The 17,718-nt window shown below is 48.5% G+C and overlaps 1 protein-coding gene across 1 annotated transcript in view; it reads left to right on the top strand.

Annotated features, from left to right (window-relative positions):
- The window catches only part of SLC22A5 (solute carrier family 22 member 5), a 33,361-nt gene extending 16,566 nt beyond the window's left edge, over positions 1 to 16,795 (top strand). Inside the window, exons 3-10 of the mRNA XM_019642197.1 lie at positions 5,897 to 6,051; positions 7,086 to 7,257; positions 8,419 to 8,545; positions 10,261 to 10,361; positions 11,989 to 12,203; positions 13,753 to 13,935; positions 14,871 to 15,006; positions 15,369 to 16,795. Coding sequence (XP_019497742.1) covers positions 5,897 to 6,051; positions 7,086 to 7,257; positions 8,419 to 8,545; positions 10,261 to 10,361; positions 11,989 to 12,203; positions 13,753 to 13,935; positions 14,871 to 15,006; positions 15,369 to 15,456 — 1,177 coding nt within the window. The 3' untranslated portion in view covers positions 15,457 to 16,795. The remainder of the gene's footprint in view (positions 1 to 5,896; positions 6,052 to 7,085; positions 7,258 to 8,418; positions 8,546 to 10,260; positions 10,362 to 11,988; positions 12,204 to 13,752; positions 13,936 to 14,870; positions 15,007 to 15,368) is intronic.
- The last annotated feature ends 923 nt before the right edge of the window (positions 16,796 to 17,718 follow it).

Raw genomic sequence — 17,718 nt, 5'->3', positions numbered from 1 at the left:
CATCTTAGCTGTAGAGGGCAGTGTCACTGGCCCTCATGTGTGGGATCCGAACCGGGGCCCTCTGGCATCCCAAGCCAGCTCTTAACCAACGCGCCAGTCGGCCGGCCCAGGGCTTTGCGTTTTAAAAGAAGGGGAAGCCTCATCTACAGACTCCACACCAAGTAAAGAGAGCCAGCAGCCTCCTCTCTGTAATTCTTGCTGAACTGAGTGTATCCGTGCTGGATCAATTGGATTTAACCAGGAAATTTGTCAGGATTCACTTCTGCACCAGCCTGGCTGGCTTTCCCAAGGTGAGCTTGACTCTTTCATGTCGCCGAGCATGGGAGAAAAGGACACCACACACGTGCTCCTAAACTGTATTGCAGATCTTAAGGCACCCCATGGAGGGCCGCCTCTGTATTCCCAAAGCTGTTGCTGCCTCTGCAAGGTGAGAGGAATTCTCACTGGCCAGTAGTGGCATGATGAGCAGAACTCTTGTGTCCACAGGGCTGATGCCCCTTAGCGACGAGGCCTGTGGTTATGGTATTTACTTCACAACAAGCATTTACTTCACAATGTGCTGTTTTGACCCATAAGCAGGCTCTTAACTCAAGGTCCATTCATGACTTTGGGAGTTCACGCGTACTCCCTATGCAAATTATATGCAAAATTTTAGATTATGTGAACATTTTTCTGCGAAAGGTCCTTAGTTTCTGTGAAGTTCTCAGAGGGGTCTGCTATATTCTATCTCCCTACCCCCAGGCTTTGGGGTCTGTCAGAGAAGTCTCTGGGGAGAGGAATGGCCTTCAGCAAGGTCCTTGGCCACACTGTGTCACCCACTAGAGAGGAGTCCCTGCATTGTCCCAGCTGGTTGGGGTCTCTAAGAGAAGTTCAGGATGAGACTGTCATCCTACCTTAAGAACAAAGCCATTTTATCCTGTAGCACAGACTCAGGTGATGTTTTGCCATGTTTACATCTATGGATTATTGTCCTTACCTGAGAAGTACATTTCTCACTAGATTTGTCTTTTCTAGAATGTCATTTAGCAATTTAAAAAAGTGACAAACTCCTACAATCACCAGTGAGCATTAAGAGTCCAGTAGTCCATGACCACGATTGGCAGTTCTGGAGGAGGCTAAGACACTTGCCCCTTGGGGGAAGGCCTATGCTTCCCCAGATCCTTAATCTAGCAGCAGGCATCAGCCGATTACTGATATTGATTTAACAAACACATACCACCTAATATGTGCCAGATACTCTTATAAGCACTGTACAAATTAAATAATAATAAGTTAATTTTCATAACCCTATGAAGTAGGAAGTATTAGTATTCTCATTTTACAGATTGGGAAAATGAAACCCAGAGGAGTTACATGACTTGCCCAGAGTCACACAGCCTGTAAGTGGCAGAGCTAGGCTTTAGTCCCAGAGAGTCTCGATCCTCTGTTTTGTGTGAACTACTACTGTTCTAGGGCCCTGCTCTTCTAGAACGTGCCTTCAAGCAGGGCAGAAGGTATTAAAAGCATTTGCTATCCTTGGTGAAGCAGAGAAGTGCAGGATGCTAAGAGAGGCTCTGACCGAGGGGGCCAGGAGAGGCCGCCCTGAGAAGATGAAGCATATGCTGGGAGTTGAAAGGTGAGGAGAAATGAGCCAGCTAAGGGGGTGGGGAGAGGAAAGAGCATTCTGGGCGCAGAGAGCAGCATGTACCTAAGCCTAGACTCAAGAAGAGGCATAGCACGCGTTAGGAGCTAGAACAAAGTCCTCTGTGGTGCAGATGTGGAGAGTTGGTATAGAGATGAAGCAGTGAGGCAGGCAGAGGCCCAAGCAGAAGAGCAGGTGGCTTAGCAGATGACAGGAGTTTGGGCTTTAGTCACAGAGCAGTGGGGAGCCACTGAGAGTTTTTTAAAGCCGGAGCGTGGCATAATCAGGTTTGCATTTTTATTTTATTTTATTTATTTATTTATTTTATTATTATTATTATTTTTAGCTGAGCCATCCTGCCACCTGTTGGCAGCTCAGCGGCAACTCACCTCTGGCTGGGAATTGAACCGCTGTTGCTCAGAGCTCGCACTCTTGAGCAAGCTCTTAATCAACTGAGCCACTCAGCCGGCCCAGGTTTGCATTTTTTAAAAGATTATTTGATAATTTTGTGGAGAAAGGATCGAAAGGAAGAAGAGGGGTTGTGGAGAGACCAATTAAGAGGTTATCACAGTAATTTATGCAGGATATGGTGGTGACTTGGACTAGGCTGGGTGTGGTAGAAATGGAGAGGAGTGGTAGGAGGCCAAACCAACAGGACTTGGCTATGGGGTAGATGGGGGGGGGGCGGTGAGGAAGGTTTGTGACCTGCACAACCGTTAGGTGATGATACCGTTCTCTATGACAAAGAACTCTGGAAGAGGACCAGGTTTATAGAAGACAGTGAGTTCAATTTGAACATACTGAATTTGGGGTGACTAGGAGACTCCTAAGTGGAGGAATTCAATATGCAGTTGAATAGTATGGATACAGTGCTCCATGAGAGGTTTGGGCTAGAGAAACATGCCTGGGAATTGTCAGCTCATAGACCCCTCATCACAGCCCCAAACATGGATGAGATTGCCTGGGAAGAGTGTACAGTGAGAAGAGGGGTTGCCCAGGACAGAGCTTAGGGGCCCTCCAAGTGGGATGGTGGGAAATCCCCTCTCTCAGGGTTGAGTGACAGCCGAGACTCAGGAATTACTTTGATGTGAAAAACAAGGAGTTACCCCAAGTGCAGAGCTGAAACTCAGTGCATTTTTCTGGGTCAACTGTGTCATGGGTTAGGTAGGTCTTTGTGGGCTAGCCTGCGAACCCGATTACTGTAACACGTAATTACCTGAGGGAAGTGTTTAAGTTCCAAAAGATCTGCTCCTAAGGCTACAGAAAGAAATTTAATGAGTATGTTAAGGACCACCTTAGTCTTAAGAAGGGCTAGTACAGTGTTTTTCAAAACTTAAAAAAAAAATTTGTCAGCAAACTGCTACTTTTAAGTAGGATCATTTGAGTTCAATAAATGAAATAGCTGAAAGTGTGTCTGTTCTGGTTGTGTTCCCTGCCTTCAGCTCCCAGGGCCACCCCTCAAGCTTGTCTGCACCCACACAGGAGGCCCAGGGCTCTGTGGGATGAACAGTTTCTCATCTCATTATATCTAAGTAAGCCAGCTCAAAAACCCAAGCCAAACAACTTACCTAAGAGCAGTAGATTCATGCCCTTAATTGTCTAGTATGCCAACAGTAACTTTTTATATAGGACAAAGGTTTAACCTTCTTTCTGGCATATAAATAAGGCTGAAATTCAAGATCAATAAAGTAATCCTGGATTGTCAAAGCCTTTTATCTGACATTATTGAGTTATTAATACCTTTAAGTGCATGAGTTACAAGAGGCACAACCCTGGGAAGAAGTAGACTGATATTTCCTAGTTTTGTAGGCATGTGTGCGTTTGACGTTTTGTTGACGGACTTTAAAAGTGAGTGTTTCTAGGCCCAACCCCAGCCTGCCAAGGACTGGTGCTATGTAAGGATTCCCTGGGTCTTTTTCTCTCCCACCATCCCAGGGAGCCCTTAGGCAGGGAAGGCAGGGATAGAGGTTACAGCCATCTGCCTGCAGTAAGGGACCTCCCTTGGATGGTATGTCAGGTGCTCTGTAACAAGAAAATGCAGGGAGAGTCGGAGGCTCCTTTTATTTTTTTTTTATTTATTTATTTTTTTAGCTGAGCCATCCCGCCACCTGTTGGCAGCTCCGCGGCTGCTCAGCTCGGGCTGACTCGAACCACTGTTGCTCAGAGCTCAAACTCTTGAGCGAGCTCTTAACCAACTGAGCCACTCAGCCGGCCCTTCGGAGGCTCCTTTTAGACCAGGATTTCCCAACCTTGACCCTATTGACATCTGAGCCAGAGAATTCTTTGTTGTGGGGGCTATCCTGGGCATTTTAGGATGTCTAGAATATCTCTGGCCTCTACCTGCTAGATGCCAGTAGCACCCAAAAAGAAAAAAAATAAAACATTGCAGTGAGTAGAAGCACCGAACTCATGAACATGGCCGCAAGACCCTGCGCAGTATGACTCCTGCCCACCTCTGCAGTCTTCTAGTGACTAGCTGACACCAGCCATGCTGTCCCCTCACGTCCCTCATGCCCTTCCAGCCACAGGTGTGTGTGCTCTTCTCACTCTGAAGCATTCCCCACCCCGCCCTTGTGGCCTCCTATGACCATGCAGGCTAACTCAGGGTCCCTGGTTTACATTACCCTTGTCCCTTGTGCCTTTCCTTTATAGCACCTATCAGAAATTGGCCTCTTGTGATTAATGTTGGTCTCCCCACTATCTTGTGAATATTGTTGAAAACTTGGTCCCTATCGCTACTTCCCCTTGTCAACAACTGCTTTTCTTTTGGGCCTCATCTCAGTGTCCCATCATCAGGGAGGCCCTCCTTGAATGCCCGTGTCCCCAGTCTGGGGCAGGTTCCCTCATTATGTCCCTTAGGGACCTGCGTGGTGATCCTTCAGTGCTGTCTCAGTGTGTAACTGTATATTCAGCAGTGTGGTTGTTTGACTAAAATGTGGTTACCGCCTGTCTCACCGCTTATAGACTATAAGGTCCTTGAGGGCAGAAGCAGCGTCTTTTTTTACTCAGCTATATACCCCTAGTGGCTAGTATATAACAGATGTTCAAACGAACATTCACTGATTGAAAAGGGGTGTCAGCCTGCTCTGGGCTGATTCAGACTGAATCTGATGGCTTGGATGAATGAGGTTAACCTGTCTGTGGCACTGTCTTTAAAACCAAACAAACCAAAAAGAAACCGACATTTTTAACATTTAAAAATGAACACAAATACAGAAAACCACACAGAACAAATGTGTGGCTTGATGAATTATTCCAGGGACATAACCTCATAACTACCACCAAGTCAAGAAATAGAACTTCGCTGGCCACCAAGAAGCTCCATGTATCCTTCCCACATGAGTAACCACTAGCCTGACTTTTATAATAATTACTTCCTTGTGGGTGTTTTGTAGTTTAATCATCCAAATGTGCATCCTTAAACACAAGTTTATCTTGCCCACTTAAAACAAATTTGATATGTCTTTTCATCTACTTAATCCCTCCATCCCTCCCTTTGCCTTACAGTTGATATTTTTGAAGAACGCTGGACTGTTCCACTTGTAGAATTTCCCAGTTGGCTGATTGCATACTCATGGTGCAGTACAGCATATTCCTCTTTTCTCTGCATTTCTTGCAAATTGGCAGCTGGATCTAGAGACATGATCAGATCCAGGTTCAGTCCCTTTGAGAAGACTATAGAATTCATTAAGGCAATGTTCAATTGTCTCTTTTCATGATGTTAACAGTCATAGAAATACAATGCCCATATCTATCTGTTCATTCATTGGGGGTTGTAAAATGGTGATATTCTAATTTGATCACTTATTTTTCATTACATAGTTGGCATACTTTTATAAAATGATACTTCCCTTCGTCTATGATTGGTTACTGTTCACATCGTTTACATAGGAAAGTCAGGACAAGTGTTTCTTTCCCTTTATTTACCAGATTTCATTTATAATGAATTGTTTCTCCATCACTCTCCAACATAAACCATTATGAATATATAAATTTACACATAATAAATGTGTCACAATCCTTTGTAGTCACCATCATAATTGTGGAACTGCCTTTTCGGCAACTCTTGTGCCCAGGCTACACATTGGTCCTGAGGAGTGGGGTTGCGGGGGTAACAGCATAGGGACTGGGAGACTGGGACTGTCCCTGCACCAGGTGCCCTGCCAGCACCATCTGTGACCCCTCCCTGAATGGCTCTGGGGGAAGCCCCTCTTGGTGGAGCCCATCCCTGCCGCCTTCTCCCAGCTGCTTCTGTCACTCCCCTTTCCTTCCCAGGTTTGGTCGGAAGAACGTGCTGTTTGTGACCATGGGCATGCAGACAGGCTTCAGCTTCCTGCAGATCTTCTCCAAGAACTTCGAGATGTTCACCGTGCTGTTTATCCTTGTAGGCATGGGCCAGATCTCCAACTATGTGGCAGCATTTGTCTTGGGTATGGCCATCAAGTTGGAGTTGAGTACTTGATGCTGTGTTTCACCATCCTCTCTCCACCCACTTTCTGGAGACAGCTCTGAAACCCCTCAAGGGGATGTGGTCTCTAGCAACACTGACCAAGGCTTCTTGGAGAACCCAATTTGTAGGCGGGGAAACTGAGTCCACCAAGTGCCCAACCTTGGGTCCCCAGCAGCACCATAGCCTGACTGCTGCATTCCAGTTCTTTTCTGGCCTCTGAGATGTGGCACCTGGGTCTCATTAGTACTTCATGGCCATTGTACTAGAACTCACCCAAGATCATCCATCAAAAACGGGGCTGCTATTGTCGAGGGCTGAGGTAGCTAAGGAAAGAGGGAAGGATGATATGAAGAACAAGGGCCAAGATTGGCAGGAGTGCCAGGGAAGAAAACTGCCTCTTCTGAGAAACATTGTGGCCGGTGAAGTTGACTGGCAAGAATGAATTGATAGGAATGGACTTTGGTCATGTGACCTTTGGGGTTGGAATTCAGAGTTCACACTGCAGGACTTTGGCCTGTTCTCACTGCAAAGTTGCCAGTCTCACTGGAGGAATCTAACTCTAGCCAGCCAATGGAGGAGTCACATCATGGGCCAGCCCCTCCAAATTTTGTGCACTCCAGTGTACTCTAGCTTATTGGTCTTCGGCTTCCTTGGGTTGTGTTGTTGAAAAGATTACTTCTTTCTTTTCACATTTAACATATATTTTTTTCCTTAAAGGTTAACAGTCAGCATGTACAGCCTTAGTAATGACTTCCCCTTTAATGAATTCCCCCTCGTGTGAGGATTAAATTTTGAGGCCTAATATGGCATCTTTAGCAAATGGCTTTGGGAAGTGATGAAATTTTCATGAGAGAACTGTCGCTGGGTTCAGAATCCCATCGCTCCCTAGGGCTTGGAAACTTAGGAAATCATTCTAGCTGCTTCTGTGTCTTTATGTTGAAAATTATACAAGAGAAGATTAATAAGGAAATAACCTAAATTAAAATGCTAATACTCCTCCCTTGTTTTGAACAGGAACAGAAATTCTTGGCAAGTCGGTGCGTATTATATTCTCTACGTTAGGAGTGTGCATATTTTATGCAGTAGGCTACATGCTGCTGCCACTGTTTGCTTACTTCATCAGAGACTGGCGGAAGCTGCTTCTGGCGCTGACGGTGCCCGGGGTGCTGTGCGCTGCGCTCTGGTGGTGAGTGTGGCCACCGACAGGATGTCTTCTGCCGGGCCTTCATTAGGGGGCAGCAGCAACCCACAAATCCTTGTTTGGGCTCCCAGAGACCGGAAGTATAAATATTTATAAGTTGTTTCAGAATGTTTTCTCCACACTCAGAAAAGCCAGAACCAAACAAAATCCCAAGAGAGCAACAGACTTGTTCTCAGCCCTGGGCTGGGTAGATTGGAGTCCAGGGAGAGGCAGAAACAGTAGCTGCGAGATCATGGGGTCCTGCATGACCTCCAGGAAGTTATCAGACCACAGGATGAGACAGTGTAGGCCCTGCGTCTGGCTGTGTGTTGCCAAGGCCTCATGCCACAGGCAGTGGGAGAAGAGGGAGAACAGTGCAAGCGAGAGTCCTCAGGGTAGCAGCAACGGAGGAGGCTAGGCTCCACCTGAGTCTCCAAGACCAAGGAGTTGCACAGGAGACAGGAGGCCATCCCACACCAGGAGAGGGAGCACAGCAGAAGGTTTGACGCGGGATCGCCCCTTGCAGGCGGGGATAGTGAGAGCATGCCCCCCATGTGTTGCTGAGAACATTTCAGAGCGTAGTGGGAGAGGATTCAGAGCACAGCATGGGTCCTGGTCATGACTGAAGGGCAGGGGCTTCCTGGTGAGGTAGAAAAGATGACCCACAAAGTCTCAAAGCACCTCGGCGCCTTCATAAGCATAGATAGTCCGACAAGTCAATTGGATGAATTGTTGGGGGATGAGGAAAAACTAGAGGCTGAGACCAGTGCAGAAGCTTCTGTGGGTGCCAGGGACAAGCAGGGGAGTACGGCCTGGCAAGGGTCTAGACTGAGCCCACAGCAGAAGCCAGGCTTCAGGAGCCCATCTTGCACTGTCTCCTTAGTGCCCAGCAGGTGGCACTACTGCTCTTCAAAAATGGAAGCGGCCAGCCAATGGAGGAGTCCCCTCATGGGCCAGCCCCTCCAAATTTTGTGCACTCCAGTGTACTCAAAAGCTCACCCTTCAGGTCATTACTCGTTGTGGTATGCACCATCTCTTTGCTTGTGTCTTGGAAACATCGAACATTCCCCAAACCTAGCTTGGTCTGTAACCCCGTATTCCACCTCTACTTACGCTCCACCTTGACTGCTGGGCAGGAAGACCTCATGATTGCCCCTCATACTACAGGTTCATCCCTGAGTCCCCCCGATGGCTTATCTCTCAGGGACGATTTAAAGAGGCAGAGGTGATCATCCACAAAGCTGCCAGAATCAATGGGATTGTTGCACCCTCAACCATCTTTGAACCAAGTGAGGTAAGCACTACATGGGAGCTGGTGGGAGGGTCTCAGTGACCATGATTTGAGGGAAGCAGTACCAAGGCCAGAAGCTCTCCCTTCACACAGGAGCCCAGACTTCTCCCTGACTGAGCCCCAGCTGCCGCCAAGACAGGCCCTGTTAAATTTCAGAAGCTGAGGAGAAGGTTCCAGTTGCCTCAGTTTCTTCACTTTTCCCATGGGTTTTAAGTGTTCATACTTGATATACTTCTTTTCTACATAATCTATAGTCTAACCATACTTTTAATAATAACTAATCTATGAGTAATAGGCCTTTCATGAAGTTGGCATTTTGGGAAGTCATTGTTTTTTATATCTTACGTAGTTTCTCATTGTAAAAAAATAATGCAGTACATAAAACATGAAGCAAAAATAAATTTGGAGTTAGTTATGTTCATTCTCTCTCTGCCCACCTGTGGTTAGTTGTTTGTTTCGTGATCTTAAAGCCAGGTCCTCTTTTGATATCTGCACCCTTTGCCCCACCCCCACCCCGCCCTGCAGACCCTATACTCTCGCCATGAGTGGTTTCCTGGCTCTGCCTCATTCCTGGGTCTTGCTTCTTCTTGTTCTCTCTCCTTCCACCCTCTCGGCAGCAGGCAGTTCTTTTCAGTCTATGACTACAAAAGAGGTTGGACATTTCAGTTGCTGATAGGGTTGTGGGATGTGTGTCTGGCCTGACAGGAAGACAGGGAACTGGCTGTGAGAACAGCTACCAGCAGTCCTGCTGAAGTGTGCGTAGAAGGCACGTTAGAGACACTCTGGACTCAAGATGCAGACCTGTGGCTTGGGAAAGAGACCAGTTATTATAGGCCCCAGAGAAGCCACTAGCCGCCGCCAGCCCTGCCAGCCGCACAGTTAAGTGATGAGCAACCACTCAGCACGGATTGGAAAGGGCTCTGATGTACAAAGGTCAGGGCAGGAGTAGGTGGCAGAGACGGCTTTCAAGTGAGGCAGCTTTGGTGGCTTTTCAGTGAGGGGTCAATCTGGGCGAACCCATAAGTCCCACTGGCACCCATGAGGAAATGAGGCTATTTCAGGGGATCCATTAAGTCAAAAGTTGACCTTTTGTTGAACTGCTAACTCGGGGAAAAACAAGCTCCAAAGCTGGGTTTGCTTAAGAAAGCAACATCAGTGTGTTTAGACGTGTGGTTTATTAATGACCTTGCCTGTGCTGACTTTCATAGGAAGTTACTTTGGGTGAAGCTGAGGTCAATTTTCCTGTTTTTCTATTTGAAATTTTTTTGGTTTTGGAAGTAGACCAGTAACTACATGGTATGAAGACTGGAAACGTTAACTGTTTTAAAATATCAGATCAATAAATGACATGGCCAGTTTCTCTCTCTGACCCAGAGGGCAGAGATCCAGCCTTGGGAAGGAATTCTCAGAGGCCTCCCTGGAATGTGGCCACTGATGGAGGCTGGGGGTGGTGCCTCCTCCTTGGCTGCGTCCCCTGAGGGACTGGTCACCTACTCTTCCTCCTCATTTTTATCCACTAATTTGTTACTGGCAAGGCCTGGAGAAGCCTTCCACTGGCCAAGATACAGTCACTACACTTATTCTTCTTTTCAAGAAAAACAAAACTCCCCAACTCACAGACATAGAAAGCTAAGATGCCAGGGTTCCAGGTATGTCATTGGATCTCTGAGTCTCCAACCTTCTCTCCCTCCTATACCCTTATCATATCGTTCCTGCAGCTGCAAGACCTGAGGTCCCAGAAGCAGCAGTCGCACAGCATTCTGGATCTGCTCCGAAGCCGCAACATCCGGATGGTCACCGTCATGTCCATAATTCTGTGGTGCGTAACTGAGACCTGCCGGGTCTTCCAGACAAAGCCTTTGGCAGTGGCTGTCATGCCTCTCATTGGCAGATATGTCTCAGACCAAAGCTGAAAGCCTGTGTCATCAGAAAAGGCAAGAGATGTGCCTTGCGCTCAAAGAAATGATCATGTCACGATTCTTAATTTGACGGAATCTCAGAAAAGGAGAATGAAAACCGCTGTGCAGGCTTTTTTGGGAAATAAGGGATCTTTGGGGATCCCTCCAGGTTCTGAGGCGAATCCTTGCTCACTCTGGGTCCTAGTTTAGTTGTTTCGGTCCCTTGTGCCTCAGACAATGACTGAGGAAGACAGGTGAGGCCCTCAAGAAGTCTATAAGTGAAGACATCGTGTTCTTTCAGTTACAGAGGCTGCTAAGTACTTTCTGGAAATGTGGAAGCAGGATTCCCCCCAACTCTGAGATGTTTGGAGATAGTGCCATGGCCTAGGTGTCCTCATCAGATTCCTTCTAATGAAGCATTTCACCAACTTTGCCAAGAGGGGATCTGAGTGACCAGAGAGAGGGAACACATCGAGTGCCTGGAGAGCGCTTGCTCAGTGGCCAGACCCTCAGGATTCTAGGCCGCTGCCTGAGCCTGCTGGGTGAGGAAGGTGGGCTTTGTTGCAGAGTCCCTGGTGCTAGTCAGCCAGCCTTGGAGCAGCCAGCCATTTTGCTCCCTGGGGATTATGATGAGTCACCCATTTCCGAGAAATGGCCCAGGATCCCTCAAGGCAGTGTCCCACCCAGGAGCTGGCCTCAGACAGGGCCAGCATTCAGTCTGCACCACAGACGTGCCAGCCTCCAATGAGTCACCATCCTGTGGTTCACGCAGGCTGTCTTGCTGTGGGTTCCCCAGAGCTCCTGCACGTGCCCTTTCTCCGATTGTACCAGCTGTGGTTTTCAACCTACAGATGAGTCCAGTCTGACCCACATAGGTCCGGTTTGCCAGAGAGAATGCCCACTGGGGACAGGGACCAGGCCGGGAGGCATGCAGATGAGAGAGGATGTGGTGGCCCCACCATTGGGAGCTCCCTCTCCTCCCCATGAGCACTGTGGCACTGGGGTCAGCTGCCTCTGGCCAGCCTCTTCCTGGCTGGTCACCACAGAGGGCCTGCTAGGGCTCTTGCTCCAAATGTTTGACCTGATAATCATTCCTTCTTTTTTTAATCTTATCCCTTGAATCCCACCCTATTCCCCTTGCTGTCTGCCGTCTGACGCCTTCTCCAGCTGCTCCTGCAAGTGCTGGGGTTGGGGAGGTCCAGAGAGTAGGGAAGTAAGCTTTGTGAGAGCTTCGGCTAAGGATTTTTAAAGCTGAAAGGCAGGTTGGAGTGGGTTTGTTTGTTTATTTGTTTTCCCAACAAAGTAAGTCTGAGTTATATAAGCCTTTTTGTTGTTCCGGAAACCCTGAAAGTGTCCTGGCCCGAAGTTGACACTTATTTCCCAAAGGACTGGGGGAAGTCATCTTTCATTCTAAGAAGACTCAGGGTTGAACCTGCTGCCCAGTAAAGACAGTGTTGATTTTCCTGCAATAACTATTTGAAAAGTTGTCCAGGTTGGGAGGCGCCTATGTGGATGCGGCTCCTCCAGCTTTCTTCTGCACTGTTTCAGGATGACCATATCAGTGGGCTACTTCGGGCTCTCCCTTGATACCCCTAACTTGCACGGGGACGTCTATGTGAACTGCTTCCTTTCGGCAGTGGTTGAAGTCCCGGCGTACGTGTTGGCCTGGCTGCTTCTGCAGTACCTGCCCCGGCGATATTCCATGGCCACCGCCCTCTTCCTGGGCGGCAGTGTCCTCCTGTTCGTGCAGCTGGTCCCCCCAGGTAGGGACCATGTGCGTCTGCGGTCTGGGGTCTTCACAGAGTCATTCAGTCTCTACTACTAGGCTGTCTCCTCCAGTTAATAGAATAAAATCATGCTGTCACAGCTCACCTGCATATCTTCATTCTTGGCCCAAAAGTCAAGAGAAACTGTCTCCTGGGACCAGACACTCCTCATGGCCTGGCTGTGGGTGGAGTGGGCAGAGCAACCTGGCGGAGCTGGTGGTTAAATTCATTCTCTACCCAAGTTAGTATGTGCACATTTGTTTTTCTCTGTAGAGTAAATGGGGGAGAAAAGAGAGCCATCCCATTTCTTTTTAACCTGGCCCTGTCTTAGTCATTTATTTATTCAACAAATAGCTAGGGAGTGCCTACTGTGGGCTGGGCACTGCGCTTGGGGCCAATGATGCAGAAGTAAACAATTTGGGCGGAGGCCCAGGCCCTCCTGCAGCTCACACTCTATTTGAGAAAACAGACAACAAACTCGTAAATAAAGGCTTAATATAGTTAAGACTGTTACCTGTTATAATAACAACAAAGGACTGTGGAGAGCTGGTGTACGTCGTGGTCACGGCAGTATCCCTAAAGAGGGTACAGAAACAGAGATGAAATGATGAAGAAAGAAAGCCATGAAAAAGTATAAGAGCAGAACATTTCAAGTCGAAGAAGCAGCAAAGGCACAGACCCTGAAAAGGGAGCGAGCCTACTTGGCGTATTTGAGGAGGAAGAGGGAGAAGGGATGGGCCAGGTCACAGAGTGGGTCTCACAGGCCATCAGCAGGACTTTCTCCTTAAAACTATCTTGTATCCCACAGGTAGGGGAGGCAAGCCTTTTTTAACAATTCATAGCACAGCTCATGGCCTTATCATGGCACCTAGAGTTGTCAGTGTACCCATGGATTTGGGAGCCTCTGGTGATAGATTGTGGGCCCCTGAGGCGGGCAACATTGCATAGGAACAGCCCCCCTGCTGTGGCATGGCAGGGAGCCCAGGAATGTGTGTGGAGGTTCACAGGCCCCTTACAGCATCTCCTCATTGACACAGTGAGCAGGATAGATCAGAGGATCATTCCTGCGAGTCTGCTGATCTGTGAATGGTTGAGGTCTGAGTAGAACGAAAGAGTGACGTGAGTTAGAGTGAGCTCCCCATTCATCCACAAGTCATCAGTTAGTTCCACGGCCCCTGCAGCATGAGCCCCTGGGAGCCAGCCGACCCCTGACAGGCTGTCTGTAATGACTTCTGGCCTGGAAAGCAGGTTTGTTTGAGCTATTGAGGGGCTCACTCAGGTGGTCTCTAGGCTGAGGAGACGAGCATGTCCTCAAAACTGCAGGTCCCCCCGTCCTCTCAGTAATCAACTTGGAGGGCTGTTGCCCCTTATCCCAATAGGAAGTTATAAAAACTGTTCCCACACACACACATCCCCAAAAGGGGCGAAAGTATATTTGTTTCAGGCAACACACACACACGCGCGCGTGCGCGCACACACGGAACTCTCGGTAGCAGTGTACCTTGGGTTGGTGTCTTCTCCTACTGTCTTCTCTTTGCCTCTCCAGACTTGTATTATCTGGCTACAGCCCTGGTGATGGTGGGTAAGTTTGGAGTCACTGCAGCCTTTTCCATGGTCTACGTGTACACAGCCGAGCTGTACCCCACAGTGGTCAGAAACATGGGCGTGGGAGTCAGCTCCACGGCGTCCCGCCTGGGCAGCATCCTGGCTCCCTACTTCATTTACCTCGGTAGGTCCGTGGGAGGAAGCCCCGCAGGAGTAATGGGGTAAGGGCCCTGGTGAGCTTTAATGTGTGCCAGAGATAGCTTGGTAACAGGAAAACAAGCACACACAGCAGATGGGATCCGTCCCGTGCTGGATCTGTGCCTGGAGAAGGTTGTCGTCCAGGTGCGAGGTGGGGGAGGCACTGACTTGGACATGGGAGACAACCGATCAACTAGCTAGAAAGGGACAAGCAAAGGAGAGACTTGCTGCTGTTTCAGACCTTCCATCAGAGAATACAGTTCCCCTGTCCTCAGGAACTGCATGCGGGTGGTCCAGGGAGCCAGTGTCCCCGAGCGGAGAAATCTCTTCTTGAAATCAGAGTTTAAAAGGAACTTGAAGGGCAAAGATGTCTATTCAAGAGGTCTGATGAACTGAGAATTTCTGTAACTGGGAGCGTGTGACACAGTAGTTTTCTCATGGCAGCTGCTGTTCCCCTGTATATCCCTCACTGGCATATTTTTGGGGGAGGGGTGGCACCCACCTTGAGAGTACCCAGAATGCTTTGTGGTCCACATGCTACATAGATTAGATAAGCAGAAACACCTTGTTTGGCCTGTAGGCAGATGGGTTTTGACACATCTGGGGAGGTGTAGGAGCTATTTCTGTCCCTGGATTAGTACCTTGAGTTCCTTGGAAAATTGGGAAATAGGAATAGTAATCATGGCTCACCTCCCCTCCCTTGCACCTTGGGCACTGCTGGACCTGTGGGCATGTCGGTGCCAACTCTGGGTTCTGAGACCTGTCTAGGTGCCAAGCTCCAATCTAGCAGCTCAGACTGTGAGACATGCTGAGGCTGAGAAGGCAGGTGATCCCCTGTGAAGAGTCCTGGGAACACAGAGCGTTGGAGGGAGACCAGGTCTAACTGTACCCTGGCTTAGGGCTCTGTCTGCTTTGCCCTAGGTGCCTATGACCGCTTCCTGCCCTACATTCTCATGGGAAGTCTGACCATCCTAACAGCCATCCTCACCTTGTTCCTCCCAGAGAGCTTCGGCACCCCGCTCCCTGACACCATTGACCAGATGCTAAGGGTCAAAGGGTAAGGATGCCTCCTTCCTTCACAATGTTGATGCACTGGGCCTGGGCCTGACAGAGAGTGCCCCACAAACCCTCACAAACGCCTCAGCCTAGTTTAGCCATCAGAGGGTTAGAAACGCCAAGGAGATTACATCCTGTCCTCTGGTCTGGCTCAGACCATCATGTCACCATGTATATCTCCATAGCACCAGCAGCTCTGGGGTAGTGCAGAGACTAGGAGAAAACTTTCAGAGTCTGTTGTATGACTTCTTTACCCTTTAGCGAGATGTCCTCAGTTCTGGGTTTGCTTGGTGGGTTTGCTTTAAGACTGGTAGACGTCTTTGTAAGATTTGTTACTAACATTTGTTTTGCTCGTTTTTATAGAATAAAGTACAGGCAAACTCCAAACCACACAAGGGTGTTAAAAGATGGTGAAGAAAACCCCACGGTCCTTAAAAGTACAGCCTTCTAGCAACCTCCAGAGAGTGAGAAAGTGAAGGGGAAAGACTGCGTCTTGTCCGAAACAGCTGGTGCAGACACTGAGTCCTTCAGGGCCAAAGGTCTTCGCTGTTCATTCTGTTGACTTTGTGTCTGGCTTGCTCGTGGGTGGGCACCTGGCCACAGAGGCTGCGCATGGTCCTAGAGCGCCACCTTCCCTCGGGGGACACTGTGACCACCGACAGACAACTTTAGAGAAGTCCTAACTACTACAGTGATGGACTGCGCACTTCCTGAGAAGTTAATGATCCACTAGAACCAGTGGGATTTGGAAGAATATGAGAGGCATCTGCTAAATTTACATTTTAATTTTGGACAGCCTAAAAAGACCCCTGTAAAACTGGAGGTCTAATCTCACCACTACTACCCCCAAAATCTTTTCCCTCTTTCCCTCTAATGGTGCACTTTAGAGGAAAAGCAATCATTTCATGGGGAGTTTGATTTCTCCGCTATCTCAGTTACCAAGGGTAGTAACTGGGATTGTTGGCTTCCCCAGGGCAGGAGAGCCGAGGTCTGGGGAAACCAGAAGGTAATAACAGGAGGGGACTAAGCAGGTACAGAGTGCAGGTGTGCTGACATAGGAGCACTTGGACCACTCAGTGTGACTACTGGGGAGACGTGTTTACATCTGATCAAAGCGCTGAGCTTGTCCAGGCCCATAGCACACACACAATAGAACCCACTATTCTTGCTTTCGTGCCATGTGACTCAAACCTCCCGGCTATTACAGTTTCGATGTATGGAAGGAAGTGTGTCAGTGAGAAAGAAAGACAACCAAACTTGTCTCTTCTCTTAAAACCATAATGTGGATTCTGTGTTTTGTTTGTTTGTTGTTTATTTGTTGTTATGTATTTTCCTCCTTAAGTTATTTGCCCTTCAGAATCTACTTAGGAAAGTCTGGTTCCTTGGCCTCCTGGTGTGTGTCTTTTTCTTTTTTCCACCCAAAATCAATCTGGCAGTGGTCTGCAGTTGCCATTTGTGCGAGGCCTTACCCGCCTTAGCCACTAGCACTTCTCCGAGTGCCAAAACTGATGTCATTGTGTGTGTGTTCTTTTTGTGATGCCTGATCATGGAAAAAATTTACAAAGAAGAAAGTTAAATCATGTTCACAGCCTTTCAGAGTTGCTCGCTTCAGTCGTGTGACATTGGGAGATATTTTGTATTCAGTGTAATTGTCTTCTCTTTCTGATCATTATCACGGTACTCCTAAGGCATATGCTTCACCTGGTTAAAAAACCATATTTGGGGGAAAGCTACTGAAGTGCCTTGGAAATGAAGATGTTTCAATAAATAAAATGATTTTTTAAATAATAGCAACTGGCAACAATCTTTATTTCCACAATTTGGTGAGCTGTGCCACATCACCAACTGACTTCTCTGTGTCACCTTGGGCTAATTCTTTTTTTTTTAATTGGGGAATTGGGGGAGGGGAACAGTGTTGGGGAATTGGGGAGAGGGACCAGCCAAGTTGTTCTTCTCTCTTAGTTGTGGAGGGCGCCAGTCGCCATCTGGCTGCCCGTCGGTAGCTCGTGGCCTCTAAGCTGAAGGTGCTGTGTTACAGTCTTAGTTGCAGGTGGGCGTAGCCACCATCCCATGCAGGAGTCGAACCAGCAGCCTTGTTGTTAAGAGCGCATGCTCTATCCACTGAGTCATCTGGGTGGCAACTCAGCTCAAGGTGCTGAGTTCAGTCTTAGTTGTAGGCGGGCGTAGCCCACCACTGAACAGGCAGTCTTGTGTTAGGAGCACGTGCTCTCACCAGCTGAGCCATCCTGCCACCTGTTGGGAGCTCAGCGGCAGCTCAGCTCGGGCACAGCGTCACTGGCCCATGTGGGAATCAAACCGGTGGCCCTGTTGCTCAGCGCTCACGCTCTTAAGCTAACGCTTAACCAGTTGAGCCACCTGTCCGGCCCACCTTGAGCTAATTCTACCAGTGGTTTGTGATTAGTCTCTAAGGCCAAGATTTAAACCCTGTGTGCTAGAAACCTTCACCCTATTCATTGACTGTGGATTGAGCCAGCCTTCTTACACAAGTGTCTTAGCCTGGGTTCCCCCAAAAGCAGAGCCTGAGACCAGTGCTTCTGTGCACTGAGGTAGTTTGGGAACAAGATTCCAGGAAGCAGGAGTAAAGGATCGGGGAGGAAACAGGGAAGGAGCGAAACCAACTACAAGGATGCATTTTCAGGTTGGTCAGAGCCAAGGGCACGGCTCCAGCCAGTCAGAACTTCTGAGGAGCCTT

The sequence above is a fragment of the Hipposideros armiger genome, unplaced genomic scaffold, assembly GCF_001890085.2.
Source record: "Hipposideros armiger isolate ML-2016 unplaced genomic scaffold, ASM189008v1 scaffold_66, whole genome shotgun sequence".
NCBI lineage: Eukaryota > Metazoa > Chordata > Mammalia > Chiroptera > Hipposideridae > Hipposideros > Hipposideros armiger.
Note: the sequence above shows the minus strand (reverse complement) of the source record. Positions and strands in the feature narration are given on the sequence as shown.